Source organism: Protomyctophum bolini, assembly GCF_963924005.1.
Source record: "Protomyctophum bolini genome assembly, chromosome: 20".
Lineage (NCBI taxonomy): Eukaryota > Metazoa > Chordata > Actinopteri > Myctophiformes > Myctophidae > Protomyctophum > Protomyctophum bolini.
The window spans coordinates 29,352,195-29,376,453 of record NC_137881.1 but is presented as its reverse complement, the minus strand read 5'-3'; the positions used below and the strand labels follow the sequence as shown (position 1 = coordinate 29,376,453).

The window sequence follows — 24,259 nt, the reverse complement described above, 5'->3', positions numbered from 1 at the left end:
GAGTGTTGTTATGACAGGGAATTGAGCACGCCAGGCGAAACTCTGCTGGGAGATCGGTTTACACCAGAAATCCGAGAGAGAGAGAGAGAGAGAGAGAGAGAGAGGGGGGGGCAGTATGTGAAAAAGACGAGAGGTTATTTTTAAAGTGGAACCTTAGTTCAGTGGTTCTCAAACCCTTTTTTGTAGACCTAAGGCACCCCTGGATTGAATTTATACTGTATTGAAGTACATATATTTATGTCATATATTATGCTATTTAAATGTGTATTATATCCTCTCCCTAAGATACAGTATGTGTCACAAGCTATATAGGAAAACCTGAGAGAATAGTGGTTTCCATTACAGATTGAAAATAACTTCATACTTGACATTTTGACCACTTGAACCCCCCCAGCATCCCTATATTGTGGGGGGGAACATTTGACCAAAAACCTTTATTTATTTTTGTTTGGTCTGTCTTACTAAGTACGGAGGGTTTCAGTGGGTATAAACTGAAGTGGTCAAAGTGTTCTGAGGCACGGCCTGGACTTGCGTCACGGCACCCACTGTGAGAAGCACTGGCTATAAAGCTGCGTTCAGAACTGAATATATATATATATATATTCGCCTCGGTTCATCCCGTTTGTACCGCGGCAGGTCGCCTGCACTTCTCGACTTTGTCTGTAATCGTGCCACTCTAACCATCCGAGTCTGAACGCACCCCTTTTAGAACAGTGTTTTTCCAAACACTGTGTGACGGGGCACATTTTGTAAAATAGCCTATCACTTTTTTCGTTTTCTATTTATTTATTTTTAATTTCAAAAGATTAAAACGGTTCTGAACCAATCAGAACTAAGTATTATACGCCGTCAGCCAGGTTGAGCCAACCAGAAACATGTTTTGAACGATGCTGGATTCGTTGTATAGGAGAGATCCCGGCTATACTATATCCGGACATTTGCACGCATATATACCTTAGGCAGATTTCCGTATCCGCTATATAGCGGATTTCCAACCTGCAAAGGGAACTGGTTCTGACTGGTTCTGACCGCATGGCTGCCCCGCACGCATGCGAACACACTGACGCACGCCGCTCGAGACGAGAGAACTTCTCCTCTCTCGGCCGTGCGGTGGTGGATTAATAATAATAACAAGTTGCAACAACGGATCAATACGCTGACTGACACAAAAACACACAAACAATTCAAGGAGCACTTTATTAAGAAAACTCAACTAATTACACTTGTGTGTGTGCATGTGTGTGTGTTAATCTGACCGATGAGATGATGAGATATACTTTATTGTCCCCGAGGGGAAATTTGTCTTGGGCAAAAGTGCATTAAAACAGACAAGACAATACACACAAGACAATACACAGTAGCAGCAAAGTACAAGTCACAAGAGTATCACAAGAGAAGTGCAAATTGCAATAAGAGGTATAATATATATATTTTTTAAAGTGCTAGAGTATTCACAGTTTATATAGTATCACAATCACAAAAGTGCAATAAATAACTGATGAAGGTCAGAAGTCCCTTCCCCACTAAGAACTATATTCTGACGTTCATAAATTATGTTTTCTTCTTGGGACATGTGTCTGTGGGCACAGTGGCAGGTTATTTAATAATATATAGTATTTTGACAGCTCCGGTCCGCTCCGGGGGGGGGGGGGGGGGGTCAGGTTTTAACCCATTCTGAACGGGAACACATTTTGGTGTTTAGCATCATGTTATGCTTTAGCTACTGAAAAACAGCAGATCTACAAGCTCATAGTGCGCCACCGAGTGGCGCACTACGAGCTTGTAGGTCTGCTATTTTTGAAAAATCGAAGAACGACTGACATTTTTTAGAATCTGATCTCAGGTCAGAATGGGTTCATCGGACCAATGTGTGTCCAGTGGAAACCTCGTATGAATCTGATCTCAGGTCAGAATGGGTTAAAGGGTCGCTATAGCTCCGATAATAGCTCCACGTTCACCATACTTCTGGAGATAAAACGTTTGTGAAGCACTTCTTTGGAATGGGCTCAGTATATAATAACAAGGCTCATGAATCCTCACACTCTCTCTCAGAGTTTCCTTGGCACTCGCGCGTCGACCCTCCTCCAGCTCTCGCGCGCTGCATACACAATGTTTTAACGCTGTTTCCACTGCAGGCCTTGCGTCAATACAACCATGCTATTAGCATGTCTCGGATTCTCCCCCATGGCTCGCACTAAATGTCTGCTGGCGTCACATGATGGTGTGTGTGTGTGTGTGTGTGTGTGTGTGTGTGTGTGTGTGTGTGTGTGTGTGTGTGTGTGTGTGCGTGCGTATGTGTGTCTGTGTCACACGTGCATGTGGGCACGGCCGTGCGCATGTGAAATTTAAGTTAGTTTTTGAAGTGCAGTATGTGTATACATTATATGCCCTGACAATCATGTGAATTGCTTTGCCAACACATGAACTGTGTGTGTGTGTGTGTGTGTGTGTGTGTGTGGTGGGGGTGGGGAGTTGGGGCATTGTGTGAGCTGGTGATGCAGGCGTATGATGTCACCAGTCAGTGGATTTGTTGTGACAGTCTAACTGCGTGTGTGTGTGTGTGTGTGTGTGTGTGTGTGTGTGCGGCTGTGCGCGCGCGCTGCCAACCGTATAAGTGTCCACCAGAGACGTAGTATACAATACAGTCTCATTTCTACTATAACCAAGCAGAAATGTCAGCCAGATGGGAGAGAGAGAGACAGAGAAAATTAAAACTCTTTTACACATGCAGGTTCAAAATGGTATAGGACGGTATACAGCGGAACGCAGTTGGAGACGTCCGTGGGATCCATAATGGCCTCCTGGCGTCCTTTAACGCATTCTGAACGGGAACCCATTTTGGTGTTCAGCATCATGTTATGCTTTAGCTATTGAAAAATAGCAGATCTACAAGCTCATAGCGCGCCACCGAGTGCCGCGCTACGAGCTTGTAGCTCTGCTATTTTTGAAAATCGAAGAACGACTGACATTTTTTAGAATCTGATCTCAGGTCAGAATGGGTTATAATCAGACCAGTGTGTGTACAGTGGAAACCTCGTATGAATCTGATCTCAGGTCAGAATGGGTTAACCGACCTGCCACTCGGCCACGGCCGGAAGGGGTGGCCACAGAGCCGAGGTGTAGAGAGGCCCGCCGTCGTCGGCGTCGCCAAATGTCTACATCAAACCGAACTGTGTTTATCCCATTCTGACCCGAGATCAGATTCATACGAGGTTTCCACTAGGACACACCACTGGTCTGATTATAACCCATTCTGACCCGAGATCAGATTCTAAAAAAATGTCAGTCGTTCTTCGATTTTTTCCAAAAATAGCAGACCTACAAGCTCATAGCGCGCCACTCGGTGGCGCGCTACGAGCTTGTAGATCTGCTATTTTTCAATAGCTAAAGCACCAAAATGGGTTTCTGTTCAGAATGGGTTATATAACACTTTTCCCAAGACCCAAGGTTCCAACCCAACGGGCTGCACACACACATACACACACACGGCAGGAAAAAAAAGAGAAAATTAAATTCAAAACGAGAGAAGAAAAAGCAAATTATTTGAACGTGACACAACAATAAAATGAAAACATATTACATACTGTGTGCGCGCATACAGATCAAAGGTAAAGCCGTTATATGGCTAATGACACGGTCAAACGGCATTAACAGCTATAGCAAAGGAGAAATGTCAAAGAGCCCTTGAACAAGACACTTAAGACACTAACGGCTCTCCCAATTAGCACTCGTCCTCACCAGCTGAGCAGCCATCGACTGTGTGAAGCTGAAACTTTAACAAAGGTCTAAACCAAGTTGGCCTACAATGCATTATAAACATAACAACATTCTAATCCGCCCTAAATTAGTGCTTGTGTATAATTACTGTCATAACTGAAGCAGCCATGAATAATCACAATTCTTTATAACTATTAATAGTCATAGTATATTTTAGTATACTATGTAGTATTGTATTGTAATACATTATATTTTTATAATGTAGGTTTAATCACAGTGTGATTATTTGTCACTAGTTCTTGGTTGTTTGCATTACAAGGTACCCTGGCTAATACATTATTATGCTTTAATACAGTATAATTCTTAATTTGGCCATAAGTCTTAGCCAGGGTATCCTTTTAAGTGGAAAGAAATCCTGAAATCTATGCCAAGAACACACACCACAAAACGGTAAGTTGTTGAGTTGTTAAATCCTTCCTGGCTGACGGGGCACACATTTTTTCCGACATTCATGTTTTATGATTTGTTTAACACTCCATGAAAGCCCGTTTCAGAATGGTTTAATTCCAGTTGTCATGTTGATGTTGTACAGCGTGTGTTTTAACATTTTTTGGGAGTGTTTTTTGTTCTAATGCAGGTACACTGTGTGCGTGCGCCCGTGTGTCTTAACAGTGAAAAATGTAATAATTAACGTTTCATTTTTATCCGTCTGTGTTTGTATTGTCGGGGCAGAAACCTTGTATCTCTCCATATTTCAAACGTTTGCCAAGCTTTCGCTATTTTGGAAATAATACGTGTCCATAATTCCATGCTCAAAATAGGGACATGAAGGTTGAAACGTGAAAGTGGTTAAGGTGCTGCATACGTCTGTAGGGGTTTTATACTTATACTAATGAAAAGAATGAACAAGAGCTTGTGTGACATTGGATCCATTTGGAACACATTTTTCCACCGTACTGTATTTCCCCGAAAAGTCATTTCTGCTCAACAACGACAATATTATGTTGAAAAGTGCCATGCTTTTTTTTATGTAGCATGTGTGTGGCTAACCCTAACCAGCTAACCTCAAAGTATGCCTGTATATGTGTGTGTGTGTGTGTGTGTGTGTGTGTGTGTGTGTGTGTGTGTAGTCTGCAGATGGAACCAGCTCTGCTATCATTAACCTCTCCTACACCCCTCGTTCCAGTCTCCATGTAGGTATAACAATCATCCACTGTTAACCCCTCCCTTTCATTTCCTGGCATGGTTTATTATACAGCAAGTAAAACCACACATTAGATTACCTTTATATGGTAGGACAATGGGATTTACGTTCAAAATCACAAAGTTTCTGTTCAAACCATTTTGACCTAAGGACGATTCTACAAATGCCTTCTAATTCCCGACGGGTTTCCTGAAAAACCCATGTTTCTGTGTCAGTCGTTTTCAAACATTTTCACGTCAAAGACCCCCAAAACTAGATGTATATTTGACCGTCGACCCCCGTCTGAAAATATGTTGTTCCAGAGGCCCCTCGGAAGCAAAGATTTGAGTTGAAAACTCGCTCTGAAAGAATATATATTATTCAAGGATTTCAGGCACATTTTTCACGAATTTTCAAAAATAGCAGATCTACAAGCGCGCAATGAGCTTGTAGATCTGCTATTCTTCAATAGCTAAAGTATAACGTAATGCTTAAAACACCAACAGGGGTTCCCGCCCCAAAATGGCTTAATTAAAGGTAGATTAAGTGATAACTATGGTCAAAACAGGAGTGCTTTGTTTAAAAGGTTACCTCTCTTATATTTTGACAGTACTCTCAGGGTGTTTGTTGAGTCACAGCTAGGGGTTTTCAGGAGGGTTGCCAATTTCACCCAATCAAGCGAGAGAGTATAGCCTACTCATCTATCAGCTTAATTTGCGTTCCAGTTCCAATTGATTCATCAATTCCACTCTCGCTTGTTCATCCTGTATCCTGACCTCTGTAGAGCAGTGCAGTTTTCCCAAACTTTTTCATGTCAAGGACCCCCCAAATTGACACTCATTATCCTGTGGACCCCCCCATTAGAAAATACATGCAAAAGACCCCCATATAAGAGAAGATTTGTGCGGCTCTTGCTAGTGATTCTCAACCAGTTTAATTGACCTGAATTATAGGCTACGGTCCCCCATTTGATGGCATTTGTATCTCTGGGTCCATTTTGGTTCCATTTTTGTACACTGAGTTAACAGAGCCATATTAAGGGTCCTATAACTATCATTTAGCTGGGGGGGGGGACCCCCTGGAACTCTCCCAAGGACCCCTAGGGGTCCCCGGACCCCACTTTGAGAAACCACTGCTGTAGAGTACAGAGCAGATTGGGGCGGGCCAGCGTCTCGGAGAGGCCAGGGATTTTATATAAACCATGCCAGAAAAGTCACCTCCTACTATTACAATGATCCGCTGTCACTCTGGGAAAAAAACACAACGCTGCATGTTATTGTCATTATACCATATCCAGTGGTGGATATATTTGCACTTGAGTAAAAGTATCAACACCACCATGTATAACATGCTCAAGTATAACAGTTACAAAGTAAAAGTCCGGTATAGGCCTATATATTCAAATTGTACTTGAATAAAAGCACATGAGTATATTGGCCTCAAAATGGTCTTAGAGGACTAAAAGTATACTCATTATGCAGAATGTCACATTTTGTAAGATTCCAAATAGAAAATCCTTTGAAAATAAGTAGCCAAAGTATTGGACCGAAGTGGTTAATGCATGTTTTGCAATAATATAAATCTACAAAGTAACTATATGGTAACTTATGGTATAATCTTCTAATAGTTGAGTAAAAGTACAATATGTGTCTCTTGAGATGTAGTAGGGTAGAAATAAAGGTATTGAAAATTATAAAGTAAAGTGAAAATACCTCAAAATGCTACTTAAGTGCAGTAATTGAGTAAATGTATTAAGTTGCTTTTTTACACCACTGCTGGTATCATATTGTGTCTGTCTGTCTGGGCATCATCAAAGCACTCTTCAGCCTTTCAGAAAAACACCTTCCCATCTTTTGTTTCTCTCTCTGTTTTATACTCGTCTCAACAACTGTCACTCTTTATTTTCCACGTTTTAAGCTAAAAGCATGTCTTCCATCTTCGTTATCCCTCCATTACTCCCAAGACTACACAACTGTTCACATTGGCAACAGGTGGTGATGGAGAGAAAAGCACCACGAGAGGTTTATATACTTTCAGTTCGATTCCATCGCCGTGCGTCCGCCATTGTCGAGCGTCTATAGCGTCACGCGAACACAATTGGCCCGTGTTCTGATAGGGAAGCCGGGCGGGTATAGTGATTTTTTTTATATTTGTGACCAGATTTGACTGAGAGACTGCCAACGCGGCAAATTCTAGCTTTTCACCAGAGGAGAAAAACTTAGTTTTTCTTTTTTTTAATGAGTTAGCACAGGCAGACTCTTCACATACTAGAGCATGTCTGAAATAAGTGTCAGAGCTAATATCTACATGTAAATATGAAATAAATGCTTAAACATGTAGCTAGGTATAATGTTAGAGACCACAGAAGTGCACCTTTCAAGCCTGTTTTCTCAACTTGTTGTTTTCTGCAAGACATTACTCTATAAGCCATATCTTCAAAACTGGTGGGTCAAACTGAACATCCAATATCTCTAATTGAAGCTATGATTCCCTGCTTTCATATGATATGAAAAAAAACGAAAATTAAAAAAAATCCAATGGCAGTCCCTCAGTCAAATTTAGTCACATTTGTCACGGCATAATTTATTCCTATACGGGTGGTGGCGGCACCTGTCAAAAGGGAGTCTTCAGCGGGAGGAGTAAGTATGCGAAGGCTCTATGTCCTCCCGGTGGGGGCTCCTCACTGGCAGTATAGGATACGACAGCATAGGCAGTGACAACACAACACACACACACACACACACACACACACACACACACAAATGTGTGCGTTGGGAGGAATCGGTTTGGCCACAGTACAACGAATTGGTTTCTTTTCACATCCTTCAATGAAAATATCACAGCTCTCCTTTGTATAGAGAGAGGGAGAGAGGAGAGAGGAAACATTGGTCTCACCACTTCTCTTTATTTATGCAGGTCAATTGGTCATATTGAGTTGACCTTTACCAGACTTTAAATGCAACCGCACGCAGCCACGCAGCCGCGCACCTATACACACACACACACACACACACACGCACGTGCATGTGCGCACGCATGCACGCGCGTGTACAGTACAGTCACAGTGCTCTCTCTGCAGAGGTGTTTGTTTTATTAAGAGGTGAGGTAGTGAAGACAGATGTCTGTCTGTCTGCCTGGCCATCTGTCTGCCTCTGGCCAAAAACACAAACGGCACTGAACCTATAGAGGTTCTCAAAGGTGGGGTATACCTACCTACCAGCTATAGTCAAGTGGGTCCCCAGCTAAATGTGTTAATGTATATAGCATCAAAATCCTTTTTTTTATAATGACACAAATCTTGTACGAGCGTCCCTGACGCAAAACATGTTTCCGATGCGGGGGTCCGTGGCCAAATGGTATACATGGGGGGGGGAGGGTCCTTGGATATGAAAATGTTTGAGAACCCCCTTAAGCCTTAACCCATTTTGTATGGGAACCCCTTTCGGTGTCATGTTATGCTTTAGCTATTTAAAAATAGCAGATCTACAAGCTCATAGCGCGCCACCGAGTGGCGCGCTACGAGCTTGTAGGTCTGCTATTTGTTTTTGAATCGATGGGTTAAACACCAACTTTTACCACTGTGAGAGAGAGAGAGAGAGACATCTACTTACAGTCTAGATTGTATTGGGATCCCAGAGATATAACCCCACGTCCGCTCTCTGAGATATACAGCCCCCCGTAAAAAAAGGGTTAATTTTGGACACACAAACCCGATGTCGATAATAAGCAACGGTGTGGAGGGGAAAGGAGGACATTATATACAGACCTTTATAGAACCAACAGGGTGTTATTGATCGATCGGACCCTCTGGAAGCCATTGGAAAAGTAACAAACGCTGCAGTGAGAAACAGACGTCCCAGGCTAGGGTCCCATGCAGCGAAAAGGCTGCAGTATGTCGGCTGTGCCAGCCAGCCAGCCAGCCAGTGTGTTGGTTAGGTTGGCTTCCACCAGTGTTGGCTGCTATAATGATAGACTGCAAAACCCCACACACACACACCCCCGGGGCAAACCACTCACTGTGCGTGTGTGTGTGTGTGCGTGCATGCTCGTGTGTGTGTGTGTGTGTGTAGTGTGTGTGCAGAGTCTGGAAAGCTGTACTAAAGGGCCCTAATCCATTTGAATGAGGAGTCACAGTTGGGTGAACACACACACGCCCAGGCACATGTAATACACTATATAACAAATACATGAAACGGCTGGCACACATATGTACCCTTACCCTCGCTATATAGCGTGTGTGTGTGCGCGCGCGCATACACACACACACACACACACACACACACACACACACACACACACACATGCGTTCTGGCGCCCCTGTCATCAATGGCTGGCATGGATTAATCACAGAGGGCACATTAACACACACCAGACTCTTTATGTGTGTGTCTGCATGTCTGAGCGGCCCTGTGTGTGTGTGTGTGTGTGTGTGTGCGTGTGTGTGTGTGCAGTGTGTGCACATGCCAGCCGATTCATGTTGTAGTTACAGTATATGCATGCGTCCGTGTGCACGTGCACAGTGCACACACCGTGCGTGTTTATGCGTACCAGCCGATTCGTGTTCTACTTATTGGACATGTGCTGGTATTTCCAGTCCACAGTGGAAACATGAGGGATTCCATAGTTTTATCATGGGGGTGTGTGTGTGTGTGTGTGTGTGTGTGCGCGTGCGTGTGTGCATTTGTTTGTGTATATCGATTTGAGTGTGTGCGTGATGTGGTGTGTGTGTGTGTGTGTGTGTGTGTGTCTGATTCTAAATCTGTGGGAAGTAGGAGAAAGGTAATTCCACACCAAACCATGCTGCGCGCACACACACACACACACACACACACACAAACACGCAGGAAAAAAGTTGTACGCACGTCATGACTGTGTTTGAAGCTCTGCTGTTCCTTCGAGTGTTGAAGGTTGCAGGGTGGAGACGGGGCGCGCACGCACGCGCGCGTGTGTGTGCGTGTGTGTGTGTGTGTGTGTGTGTGTGTGTGTGTGTTTGATCTGTCCCACTGGTATTCTCTGTCTTTGTTTCCTTGTTGCGTCAGGGATGTCGTCAACGTGTACACACACACACACACACACACACACCCACGTACACAGAATAGTTGTTTCTGTGAGAAACCAGTCAAAACGTGTCTTTAAATAGTTCTCCACTAAGTTTGCCAGTGTGAACAGACTTTTATTGTGTTGGACCAGAAAAAGTCTCGTAAGTCTTTTGTGTGTGTGTGTGTGTGTGTGTGTGTGTGTGTGTGTGTGTGCGCGCGCATGTGAGCAGTAGATTTTGAGACTAAATCAACGTCTTTGTTTCTTTTATTCCCTCCAAGTTAAAGCTAGCCTGACACTCGGTCTGAATTTTCATTTCGTTTCACTTCAAGAACATATAATATATTTTTTAATGGGCGTGGCTATAGCGATTCAGGGCTAGCAGGGGCCAGGCTATAAGTTATAAAGCTACAATCCGTAACCTGCATGTCCCCTGCCTCGGATTCAAAGTCGGGGTCCATTATGTCATGTGTATAGCCCTATACTGTTGAGTTCTAACAGAAAGGCAGTCCCTCTTATCAACCACTATAGTGGTCTAAATGTCTTAACCCATTGATAGGCCTGAGTCGTCGACGTTTTTAAAATGTCTTCTAAATTCTGAGAGTTTTCTGAAATACCTCTTGTTTCTGTATCAGTGGTTCTCCATGAATCATCTGTAATTGGCCCGCCGACCCCGATCTGAAAATATGTTGTTCCATATAGGGACCCTCCAGAAGCAAAGATTTGGAGTTAAAAACGTGAAAAGATATATTCCAAATTTGAGTTTTACAGGCGTAAACGATTTCACGATGCTTCAAAGGTACAGTACATATCTGACGTGTGTTTTTGTTTTGATTGATGCCTGCCTTAAGATGTTACAGTGGGTAAGTATATGGAAACTATATATGCGTCCCAACTAAGTAGAATTAGTGTGCGTTAGATTGTATAATGTGTATAATTTGCAGCGATGACGTAATGTTTCATTCAATGATGTGTGATTAAAATGGGGCACAGCTGTGCCTACAGTAATTCTGCTTCCAGAATTAGATGTGAAAAATGTATTAATTAAATGTGGGCTTCACACCATGCCAAGTGATCCCCATGTCTGCATCTTTGTCAAAAAAGTTAAAGCACTATTGTTTTTATAGTAATCATTGCTATGGACTAGAAGAGCGTTAACTAGCAGGGGTCTCCCCATATCTACTAAACGCTCAAAAAATAACAAATTAATTTCCAGGTGGGACACCAATTACATCCAATCAGGAGAGACAACCCCATTTGTAATAGTCTGCTAATGTTTGTTTTTGTTTAGTAACTGTAGTATTACGACATGAACATTTACTTTTCCACCGGTTTCTCCATGAGCCAGGCCTCCCAAACGTTCATTATGAATTGAGTGTGCAAAACCATATACCTATATTAAATTGTCAATATAAGTAAATTAATAAATGATAACCCTTCCACAGAGTAGATTTTTCATATTTTCAATTTATTTTGCGCATTTAAAGGTAGGCTACAATTACTTATATTGATCCTATAAGCAATTTAATATGGTTTTGTCCACTCAATGCATAATTAACGTTCCAATTTTGGAGCTCTGGTTCATGGACTAAAAATTGGCTTCTGAGCTGAACCGGTTCCCAACCGGTGGAAAAGGGGCCAAAGTGAGGTCCCAGTGACCTTGAGGGTCGTTCTTATTGAGTGTTTATAAATGGAACCAAATGGACCCTTACACGCCTGTAACTCTGAGAGTGTACAAAATGGAACACTCAGAGTGGCAGTAATGGTGCAGGGTCCTTGAAATGTAACATTTTGAGAATCCGTGATCTAGACGCCTAAACCAAGAGAACCTCTATATACAGCTCGGAGCTGTGGTCGCTTAGCCCCCTGCCTCTGACCTTTGACCTCTGCATTACGCTGACCCAACAGGAGGAGGAGCTCATGGATTGGTGGAGCAAGTTCTACGCCTCGACCGGAGAGACGAACAAGTGTGGAAGCTATCTGGAGAAAGGCCTCGATACGCTACAGGTGAGAGTAACCTGTAACCTGCGTTGTGTGTGTGTGTGTGTGTGTGTGTGTGTGTGTGTGTGTGTGTGTGTGTGTGTGTGTGTGTGTGGACAGAAACAAATGAGGGATATCATTATCAACCATCCTTTACTTTTCAACCAAGGACAATATCTGTCTTCGGTCCTCTCCTCTGCTATAGTCTCTCTATAGACAGCAGGGCTGTACTGGGACAAAAATTCGGCCCGGTCAAATTCACGTGAATTTGGCCCAGACCAGCCCACCACAACCAGCGTGCAGATAGCAGAAGCTCTCTACCGCCCACTCCGTCGAGGCACACACAAACAAACAAGCCCTAATACTAATATCTACACAACCCTTTGTAGAGGGTTAGATTTCTTTATCATGGCGGCCCCCTACGGTCGCGGCCCACCGGGAATATGCCCGGTATGACCTGTGGCCAGTCCAGCCCTGCTAGACAGGCATATATCCATATGTTCTCAAATGCTCCGAATATGAGTAGAAAATGGGGTGACCCGGACTGAATAAGTCCTACGCGACACCACATTACTCGAAGCCTATAGCTAGATGGCTGCTTTGTAGAAATGGAAATTCTAAACTTATATTAAAGATATTTTTTAAATAACAGGGTGGAATTAATTACAGACAAGACTACTCCTCTCCTCTCACGCCCACTGACCTGACATTCTGTAGTTGTTTTTGATGACTCGTCCATGGTGAGTTTGGGATCCACCATAGCTCACACACACACACACACACTGGAGGATATCTTCGCGATGAAAAGGCCACGATCCCTTGTTCGCTTTGTCGTCATTAGTGACGCAGATTACCTCGACCTTTTGCGCTCACCCCTGACGAAACCTTCCCGGGCCGCCCTATACCAAAACGATCGTCCGCCCTTTGTCCCACTTCCCACTCCAATCTCCCAGCAGCCCCGGCTGTTTATTCACAGACTATTACAATGTCTATCAGGCCGTAGGAATTAATTGTCCCAGAGGTCGGCCATTTTCGCGCGACACCCGGGAGAATTATATGCGATGATGTCAGCTTCTGCCAATTGGGGTTGAAAGCGCCATAGTTTTGCCTCCTTTTTCCCAAACACACCAGTGTTGTTTTCGTCGACTGAAACTAAGACGAAAAATGTTCAGCGACTACCTTTTTTCACTGACTAAAACTAAAAGAATCTATGATGACTAAAACTAAGACTAAATATACTGACAATTTCGTCAACAAATAATAACTAGACTAAAATGTTAGGAAGGGACTAGTGGACAAGAGATCCAGTTTTATGCTGGGTTGCATGCTGATAATAGCGTGACGCGTTGTGAGATTGTATATCTGCTATTGTCAGCATGCAACCAAAGTGTAAAATATGTCATTACAACGACATCAAGGCCTGTCAAAACACATTTTAGTTGACTAAATCAACCTTAGATTTAGTCGACTAAATTCGTATGACATTTAGTCGACTAAAACACTAGAACATTCCAGGTGACTAAAATGTGACTAAAACTAAGTGAAAACTATTCAAGAGACTGTGACTAAAACTAAAATAGAAATGTGCTGCCAAAAACAACACTGCCACACACACACTCATCACCCCATAATACCCTATTGATCCATGACCTCCATGATCTCCTGTATATACCTTTGGGAGGACGGGGGTGTCTCGGTCAGAACTGTGATGCCTGGGGAGGGAAATGAGTCATCGTGTTGAACTTTCATCAGCGTCTTTCTTCTTGGCTGACAATATTCCAACCACAGACGTCCCCCTTAATGTGCTGGATAGAGCAGGACGACATGCACGCGCGCCATCCAAATACTGTACATGTATACTATGCCATTGCTAAGGTGCTGAAAGCGACAGTCCCAAACTGATTTCTGCACACTATATCTACGCGTTGGGGGTATAAAGGGCCTCACACAAAGCACGGTGACTATAAAATATGTGTTTGTTTTTTTTAAATGGTCTTTTTAAAGACAACTATAGCTGTGGACGATGTCGTCGGGAGCACTTTCGCCGTGATTTTTATGAACAAACGCAAACCATAATAACTGCCATTTTTTCGCGACGGCGTTTCTTTGATGTGAAAGAGAGGGTATTGTGTACTTAAACTTTGGTAGAGACCTTTTTTTTTGTTTACATCTTTGACTATACACAGCCATTTTTGAACAGAAGACAACTCATTTGGGTGCACGCTGGCCTTTAAGTGGTTTCACCTGGTTTATAGGTGCATGCCATTCTGGCTCTAATGGCAGCCAACAGCGAGTGGCGGGTTCGATTCCTTTTGCTTGCGTGTCACTCCCGGGTCTCTCGCTCGCTGTTTTCCTGTCAGTCTCTAGTACTGAGTGCTATCGATAAAGGCAGAAAAAAGCCCCCAAAAATATATTTCAAAAATACTTTATTGAGCTGTGAAGTGAATATACAATGCAGTGCATTGCCGTTGCATGTGTGTGTACTGTGGACTTCCATTTGGGCTATATGCTGCAAACGGAAGGTCACTTCGACCTCCGGGGCCTGCCCATGTATGTATTATGTTGACCCTGAGGAGGACACATCTCAGGCCTCCCCTGCTCCCTCCATCAACCAGCCATGTGACATCTCTGCCTCTCTCTCTCTCTCTCTCTCTCTCTCTCTCTCTCTCTCTCTCTCTCTCTCTCTCTCTCTCTGTTTGTAAAGGGCACAGTTAGGTATAGTCACACTGAAGTGACCCACTGTTTCCAGCCTTTTCCCTTGGCCTACCTCCGTCTGCCCCCCGTCCCCCGTCCCCCCGTCACCATCACCTCTGCTCTCCACCTCAGCTGCCCCCTCTTTCACCTCTCTCGGTCTCTCTCTGTCTCTCCCTAGGTAGTAGGTTTGGTTTTGTTCTGCCTATAATATGGCGTCATGCTAAAAACTGAGCCACCATTTCCAAAAGCTTCGCCTTGCGTCAGTTTGACGTCTTTATATACCCCGCTACTCCCACATTCTCCTCCTCCTCACTCCACCTATCTTTACTCCACCTCTCCATAGTCTGCATGGCTGCCTCTCGCCCTGGCCGTTCCTCACTTTTTAACTCGCTATAGTTTTGTGGCGTCTGTCTGTCTGTCTGTCTGTCTGTCCTCCGTCCATCCGTCTGTCCGTCTGTCCAGTAACATACCTAGCCCAGGACAAAGTCGGATAAACTGCTGTAACCCAAAGGAATAATATGACACTTAACCAATTAGGGCCTATCTCGTATCATGTATTATAATATGATACATGTTTTAGGCCCTATTTGAACTTCCCACACATAGCACTGAAACTTTATTTAATGATATAACGGTTATAAATGGTTATAACCACCCCACAGGTTAAATGTTTACCATAAAAGGCCCAAATGCCCGTCCCTATATTATTACCGATGCGAAGGTTACCTTCCCACAACTTATAGCGATAGTACAAAGTATGTGAGCAATGCCACTTACAGTACCGCATGCATTCTTAACTCTTCTGTCAAACGGAGTTAATCGTATTTATTTAAACTCCCCCTCACCTATAACGCATCATATTTGAACTGGGAACCCCTCACCTATAACACATCATATTTGAACTGGGAACCCCTCACCTATAACACATCATATTTGAACTGGGAACCCCTCACCTATAACACATCATATTTGAACTGGGAACCCCTCACCTATAACACATCATATTTGAACTGGGAACCCCTCACCTATAACACATCATATTTGAACTGGGAACCCCTCACCTATAACACATCATATTTGAACTGGGAACCCCTCACCTATAACACATCATATTTGAACTGGGAACCCCTCACCTATAACGCATCATATTTGAACTGGGAACCCCTCACCTATAACACATCATATTTGAACTGGGAACCCCTCACCTATAACACATCATATTTGAACTGGGAACCCCTCACCTATAACACATCATATTTGAACTGGGAACCCCTCACCTATAACGCATCATATTTGAACTGCGAACCCCTCACCTAACACATCATATTTGAACTGGGAACCCCTCACCTATAACACATCATATTTGAACTGGGAACCCCTCACCTATAACACATCATATTTGAACTGGGAACCCCTCACCTATAACACATCATATTTGAACTGGGAACCCCTCACCTATAACACATCATATTTGAACTGGGAACCCCTCACCTATAACACATCATATTTGAACTGGGAACCCCTCACCTATAACACATCATATTTGAACTGGGAACCCCTCACCTAACGCATCATATTTGAACTGGGAACCCCTCACCTATAACACATCATATTTGAACTGGGAACCCCTCACCTATAACACATCATATTTGAACTGGGGACCCCTCACCTAACGCATCATATTTGAACTGGGAACCCCTCACCTATAACACATCATATTTGAACTGGGAACCCCTCGCCTATAACACATCATATTTTAACTGGGAACCCCTCACCTATAACACATCATATTTGAACTGGGAACCCCTCACCTAACGCATCATATTTGAATTGGGAACCCCTCACCTATAACACATCATATTTGAACTGGGAACCCCTCACCTATAACGCATCATATTTGAACTGGGAACCCCCTCACCTATAACACATCATATTTGAACTGGGAACCCCTCACCTATAACACATCATATTTGAACTGGGAACCCCTCACCTATAACACATCATATTTGAACTGGGAACCCCTCACCTATAACACATCATATTTGAACTGGGAACCCCTCACCTATAACACATCATATTTGAACTGGGAACCCCTCACCTATAACACATCATATTTGAACTGGGAACCCCTCACCTATAACACATCATATTTGAACTGGGAACCCCTCACCTATAACACATCATATTTGAACTGGGAACCCCTCACCTATAACACATCATATTTGAACTGGGAACCCCTCACCTAACAAATCATATTTGAACTGGGGACCCCTAACCTGACACATCATATTTGAACTGGGAACCCCTAACCTGACACATCATATTTGAACTGGGGACCCCTCACCTAACGCATCATATTTGAACTGGGAACTGTTATGGCTGGATTTCTGACACTAAACGCATGAGACATCAACTTCCCTTTGTGGATCATTCTTTATTAACGTGCACTCCAGTATACACGGATGCTACAGGCTCGCAGGCCGTTCTCCCAAGAAGCATCCCATCACAATCACAGAGGTATACCTTATATACAGTCTTAGTCCCACCCACAAGGCGGACCAGAATGAGAGCAGACAGGATGGGGAGGTGAATAAGCAAAGGACCATTTGTTTACACACAAAGGAAGAGGAAGGGGGGGGGGGGGGGGGTGGGACGGAACAGGTGAGAAGACTTGCTCTCCCAACATGGACAGGAAGAGACGGGGGTTGTGAGGTGGAGGTGTGGAGAGGATCTAAGCCAAATGTTCACAGCATGGTTCAGTGTTCCAATGCTCTCACAGGATGTTTAGGTTGTCTAGACGAACCTAGTGTATTCAATGAGCTTCAAATGAGCTTTGATGATGGAAATTCCTCGTCAAATCCTTCCTCTTGTTAATTAAAACAACAGCTTAATTAAACAATAATTTGAATTTTCCATCAATATCAAAATAATACATCATAATACATTTGAACAAAATACATTGTAAGCATGGTTTAAGCAGCTGCGTCAATGCGATTTTTTTGTTGAACTTTGTGCTTCTTTCCTAGCAATTGTAGCAATTTGTTGAACTTTGTGCTTCTTTCCTAGCAATTGTAGCAATACTTTCCATAAAGTTCTGTGCGGTGTCTTTGTCCCCATATTTCTCATAGAGTCGTAAGTCTCTCTTCATGCGGGCTTGAGTATTGAACTGTCCTTTTCAGTGTCAGCACTCATTCTGGGTGACACACCTCACACAGTCACAGACATGCATTTCATTTGCATACCATCCCCACAGAATGAGTAGAGTCAACAAACTTACTCAAGGAAAACATTTACTTGTAAATTAGATTTACATTACTTTCTCATACCCATTCACACAGAAAAGTGAAAAATAGAAATGAGATATAGACAAACTACACATACTCCTCTATTTTCTTTTAGACTGATTTAGGGAAAATGCACTCAATCACTCCCTCTGGTTTACATCTAAGCCACTGTTTTGTATAGGGGGAGGTGTGTGTGTGTGTGTTGTTGTTGAGGCGGTGGGCAAGTCACATGCTGCTACTTTTTAGCAGACTTACGAAAAGTGTCTTTCCATTTCCATTTCACCTTCTTTTTCTTCCCATCGTGATCGGAAAATAAAGGCATCTTTCTGGCCTTAGATTTAAGGAATGGAGGCGTGAACCTCTCCTTTCCTGCCAACTCTGACAGTGCGTGTAAAAACTTACAGAACGCAACTGCCGGTACTTTGGTTATCTCCTCCTTCACTGGCCGGCCCGCCGGAATCCCCTCTGGGCGCATGAGTGTGCATTCCTCTCCCACCGCCTGTCGAACGAGCAGACCCCCGACACCCTCGACGTCCGTTGCTGCTCCGACGACCAGGGTCGTGCAGGTAGGCTTCAGGGCCTCCGCAGGAGACGTCCCCCCGTCCTCGACGTCTGCCGCTGGCCCGTCTCCGGTCCCGAAAAGGTCCGCCCCTGCAGTCAGGAGCCTTCTTGCGCTGTGCACAGGAGTCGTCCCCCCGTTCTCGACGTCTGTCGCCTGCCGCTCCGCTCCCGCTGGTCCTGGCCCTGCTCTCACCACCCCGATGTCCGACGATTTCCTCCCGGCTGAAGGCTGTGGACCGTCCGCACGGGCTCCCGCAGGCACCGTCTCCTCTCCGTCTGGGCATCGACTGGCCTCCATGCAGCCCAGGTCGAGAGTCAGAGGCTGTGGACTGTCCGCACGGGCTCCCGCAGGCACCGTCTCCTCTCCGTCTGGGCATCGACTGGCCTCCATGCAGCCCAGGTCGAGAGTCAGTGCCCGCTGCGAAGACAAAGGAGACCTCCGAGGAGCCAGCGGTCCGCTCTCTGCCCTTGGAAGTTCCTCCATACGATCCTCCAGTTGTCTCTTCCTCCATCCACCTTGAAAATACTTTTTTGTGGCGGTCATATTTGTCTTAAATGACTTTTTCTTACTAATTTTCTTCTCATTTTTTGCAACCATCTCTTCTTTTTCTGTGGCCGCCGGCGCACTTTTTTTGTTTCCCATATTGAAATACTGTCTCTGGCAAGCACGGTTCTTTGGCTGCGACGTCTCTGGTAAGCACGGTTCTTTGGCTGCGTCTCTGGCAAGCACGGTTCTTTGGCTGCGACGTCTCTGGCAAGCACGGTTCTTTGGCTGCGACGTCTCTGGCAAGCACGGTTCTTTGGCTGCGTCTCTGGCAAGCACGGTTCTTTGGCTGCGACTTCTCTTAATGCAAAACAAGGTCTCTCTTTTCTCTTTTTTTTTTTTTTTTTTTTTCAAAATATGAGAATTAGCACTTAATCTGGAAGGTTCTCACCGTTTCAGTGTAGCCACAGGGTTTTTTTAAATCCTGGCGTTTTGAACTCCGTAGATTCAGCATTTGACTCTTCTGTAGATCTGTCCGTTTGTTGAAATCAGTCAGTTTTGATCTTCCGGAGTTTTAGACGACAACAGGATCCCACTTCTCGACACCAAATGTTATGGCTGGATTTCTGACACTAAACGCATGAGACATCAACTTCCCTTTGTGGATCATTCTTTATTAACGTGCACTCCAGTATACACGGATGCTACAGGCTCGCAGGCCGTTCTCCCAAGAAGCATCCCATCACAATCACAGAGGTATACCTTATATACAGTCTTAGTCCCACCCACAAGGCGGACCAGAATGAGAGCAGACAGGATGGGGAGGTGAATAAGCAAAGGACCATTTGTTTACACACAAAGGAAGAGGAAGGGGGGGGGGGGGGGGGGTGGGACGGAACAGGTGAGAAGACTTGCTCTCCCAACATGGACAGGAAGAGACGGGGGTTGTGAGGTGGAGGTGTGGAGAGGATCTAAGCCAAATGTTCACAGCATGGTTCAGTGTTCCAATGCTCTCACAGGATGTTTAGGTTGTCTAGACGAACCTAGTGTATTCAATGAGCTTCAAATGAGCTTTGATGATGGAAATTCCTCGTCAGAACCCCTCACCTAAAACATCATATTTGAACTGGGAACCCCTCACCTATAACACATCATATTTGAACTGGGGAGGGGACCCCTAACCTGACAAGCAGTAGTAGTAGTAGTAGTAGTAGTAGTAGTAGTACATTTAGTAGTACATTTAAATTACATTTATTTTGACTTTGTTCCACAGATAAATGTAAAAATAGCCCAACTACAAGCTCCACAACGCCTTGCACTGTCGGGGCATTGTGAGTACGTAGATGGGCTATTTTCACATTTTAAAAAAAATGTCATAAAAGTGATTAGATTATAACGTTTTAATGCAGATACCCTAGGCCTGTATACTGTTGGATTGTTTACTGTTAGAGTGAGAAAACAATGTTGTATACATTAAAAGCTAATCATCGGTGGTCCCGTTGACCCCCAGGTTGGGGTCAAATTCAGGGGCTGATGAGGAGACACTGGGTATAGATTATCTGGGCAGAAACGGAACGCACCGCAAAAACAGAGCGATCTATAAACGGCGACCGTGGACCGTTCACAGAACGGCTCCCTCCCCCCACACCGCTGTGTAAAAGAGCCTGCAATCACATGTGGATTAAAGTTCTCATTCGACCGTGACTGATTTCAGTCATTTGGATTCCACGGAACTCCATCTTTCCCTTGGCCGCTAACTTTAACCCATTCTGACCTGAGATCAGATTCATACGAGGTTTCCACTGGACACACACTGGTCTGATTAACCCATTCTGACCTGAGATCAGATTCTAAAAATGTCAGTCGCTCTTCGATTTTTCTAAAATAGCAGACCTACAAGCTCGTAGCGCGCCACTCGGTGGCGCGCTATGAGCTTGTAGATCTGCAATTTTTCAATAGCTAAAGCATGACATGATGCCAACACCAGAATGGGTTCCCGTTCAGAATGGGTTAATACCGCTGCTGTGCACCATGTGGCTGTAAAGTTGATATTCTATTCCAAAGATTAAGGGGCATTTGAATTGGTCCAAACTAGCAATATAATACATGTTCATGCAGGATCATAAGTGTCTTCCATAAAAGAATCAAGAAGAATCAAGAATACGGGTTTTTTATTCGTCACTAACTTATACGCAGCGGAGCCTAAAAACACTAATGGTCTCGTATATATTTCACAAAGGTTAAAGCACCAAACTGCGATTTCGACGTCAACCGGTTTCGCTGCAGGAAGAACAGAATGAACAGAATGAAAATGACAAAACTATAATAATGTCAAAAAATAGTGAAGATCTACAAGCTTGCACGTACATACATGCATACAGTATAGGCCTATACAGATTGACTATTTTCGCCCGTGCAACACCATTGTATAAAATCAGGCTTAAAGCTGCTATAAGCAATAATAATGTCAACATTTTAATGATCTTTTTATTTATTTTATTTTTTGGTATTCAGACAGCCAGCAATGGGCAAAAGAATGTCCTCTCTGTGACACATCTATAGGGCCACAATCCGTATTCAAAGATGTTCCTATAGAAGCTTTGTCATTGGTCGATTTGTCTACATGTCTACTTCCTTATTGGTTTAGTCATTGATTGATTGATTGATTGAAATCTTTATTAACAGTTTGCAGAATTACAGTACATTTCAAGCACAAACTCAATACAAAGACTGTTAACTGTGAGTGGACGACCCAATTAAGCCTTACACTTGTTTACAACAGGGTCCACATTGTTCAATTCATCAAAACATTTAGAGACAAACAAATAGACACTTCTATGTAGTTAAAGAACAGAACAGGAATTCATCATATAGGAAGCGAAAAGGGAAAAAAAGTATATATACAGTGAGGGGGATAAAAGATAAAAGATAAAAGAAAAGAAAACGAAAGACAGAGTGTAGGGCGCCTGCACACAACACCATGCGTTGATGCCATGTGTGCATATGTGCAGGCACCCAACACCACGTCCATACAAAAACATAGTACAATCCATAGTACAAAGACAGAGTGTAGGGCGCCTGCACACAACACCATGCGTTGATGCCATGTGTGCATATGTGCAGGCACCCAACACCACGTCCATACAAAAACATAGTACAATCCATAGTACAAAGACAGAGTGTAGGGCGCCTGCACACAACACCATGCGTTGATGCCATGTGTGCATATGTGCAGGCACCCAACACCACGTCCATACAAAAACATAGTACAATCCAGATACAAATTCAGCTTTTACAGAGGCCAGTTTCGAATTGCAGCCATCCGTAGGTGCCCTTTGAGAGCAGTTTTGAAGGAGCCAAGGGATTCACATGTCTTAATGACTGTTGGTAGGGCGTTCCACATTTTGGTCGCATAGGAGCGAAAAGAATTTAGTCCCTTGTTTGTGCCGAATCTGGGTTGTACATGGTTTGTTGCACTCCCTCTGGTGTTGTGGGTGTGGACTTCGTTTACATTAAGGAAGTATTTAGACAGGTACATGGGTATCTTGGTGGTGTATCTAATCTTGTGGACCAGACCCATTGCAAGATGCTGTACTCTGTCGTCGACCCTAAGCCATCCCAGCCTGTCAAAGTGGGCAGGGGTGAGGTGGGTTCGGGGGGTGAGGCCAAGTAGGAGCCTGACCAGTTTGTTTTGGGAGGTCTGGAGCCTTGTTTTAAGGGCCTTTGAGGTGCTGTGGTACCAGGAGGTGGATGCATAGTCAAAGAAACCTTGTACAAGGGCTCCTGTTAAGGTCTTCAAGGTGTTTTTGTCGACCAGTGAGGAGATCCTGTAGAGGAATCTTGTTCTTTGATTGACTTTTTTGATTACGTTGGTGGCCATCTTATCACCGGAAAGATTGGCCTCCAGGATGGAACCTAGGTAGGTAATTTGATCCTTCCGTGTGATAATATCATCACCAACTCTAACCAAGAAGCCATCTGCCTTTTTGAGATTACTATTTGATCCGAAGAGAATGGATTCAGTTTTTCCCAGGTGTAAGGATAGTTTGTTATCAGCGAGCCAGGTGCAGATTCTACCGAGTTCAGAGCTGAGGGTCTTTTCAACCTGCAGTTTGTTCCTGTCCGAGACCAGCAGTGCTGAGTCGTCTGCGAACAGGAACAAGTTGCAGTCACAACATTTCGACCGGGTTTTTCTTCTACCAATGACAAAGCTTCTATAGGAACATCTTTTGAATGCAGATTGCGGTCCCTATATGTGTCACCGAGACTATACAATCTTTTTGGAAGCGTTTTACTCATTGCTGGCTTTGTATGTCTGAATAAAAAAAATAAAAAATAAAAAAACAAAGTCATTAACATTCTGACATGTTATTGCTCATAGCAGCTTTAAGTGCTTGTCCAAACAGTGTACGTGTTCGGATGACGTTTCCTCAGCCAAGTCGTCGTGTAACGCAAACCCTCTCCGTTCCGAAACGGGCCCGTGAAACATTGTATATTATCCTAAGATCTCTCTCGTCTCCCCTGATAGTAGGTTCGGTCAGCTTTTGCTACCGTCATAGTAAAAAAGTGAAACACTATTTCCAAAGCCTCCACTTTGTCTTGGCTCTCCACCTTGTCTGTGCCCTTTCTCTGCCCCCCCCCCCCCCCCTCCCCCCCATCTCTCTCTCTCTTCCCCCCCCCCCCCCCCAATAGTCTCTCTTCCAAGCTCTCTCCCGCCTCAGTAAATAGTATTTTCTGCTGTCAAAATGAGTTGCAGTTTCCAAAGCGTCTGCCTTTGGCTTCAACCCCTCGCTGTTTATATACCCCAGCTCCAGGTCCTTCTTTACCCCCTAACTTTCTCTCTCTCCTTTTTTTTCTGCATTGGCCTATACTTACCCCCCCCCTCCCCCTCCCCCTCCCCTTCACCTCGCCCTTACCTCTTCTTCTTTCTCCCCTGGTAGTGGGCTTGGTGCTGTGTGTGGCTACAGTGTGTTCATGATGGCGTTCGCTGTGAGCCGGTGTTTCCACACTAGACTACTCGCTTGCATCATTGCCGCCGCCCGTTCCCCTCTCCTCGACAACGTGCCGCGGTCTTTCCCCCCGTTCGTTCCCCCACACTTACATCTTAGCCGCCCCACTTTTCATCCACCAACATGCTGCTCCTTTCAGCCGTCCTGTCCCATTAACCCATTCTGACCTGAGATCAGATTCATACGAGGTTTCCACTGGACACACACTGGGTCTGATGAACCCATTCTGACCTGAGATCAGATTCTAAAAAATGTCAGTCGTCCTTCGATTTTTCAAAAATAGCAGACCTACAAGCTCGTAGCGCGCCAC

At 44.2% G+C, this 24,259-nt stretch overlaps 1 protein-coding gene across 7 annotated transcripts in view; it reads left to right on the top strand.

Annotated features, from left to right (window-relative positions):
* dysf (dysferlin, limb girdle muscular dystrophy 2B (autosomal recessive)) overlaps positions 1-24,259 on the top strand; it is a 137,693-nt gene that overhangs the window by 89,189 nt on the left and 24,245 nt on the right. For 5 of the 7 annotated variants that reach the window (XM_080792847.1, XM_080792846.1, XM_080792845.1 and 2 more), the window contains 2 exons: positions 4,848-4,910; positions 11,846-11,944. In XM_080792847.1, the coding sequence (XP_080648973.1) occupies positions 4,848-4,910; positions 11,846-11,944 (162 nt within the window). The remainder of the gene's footprint in view (positions 1-4,847; positions 4,911-11,845; positions 11,945-24,259) is intronic. The other 2 variants (XM_080792850.1, XM_080792848.1) reach the window with 1 other exon arrangement.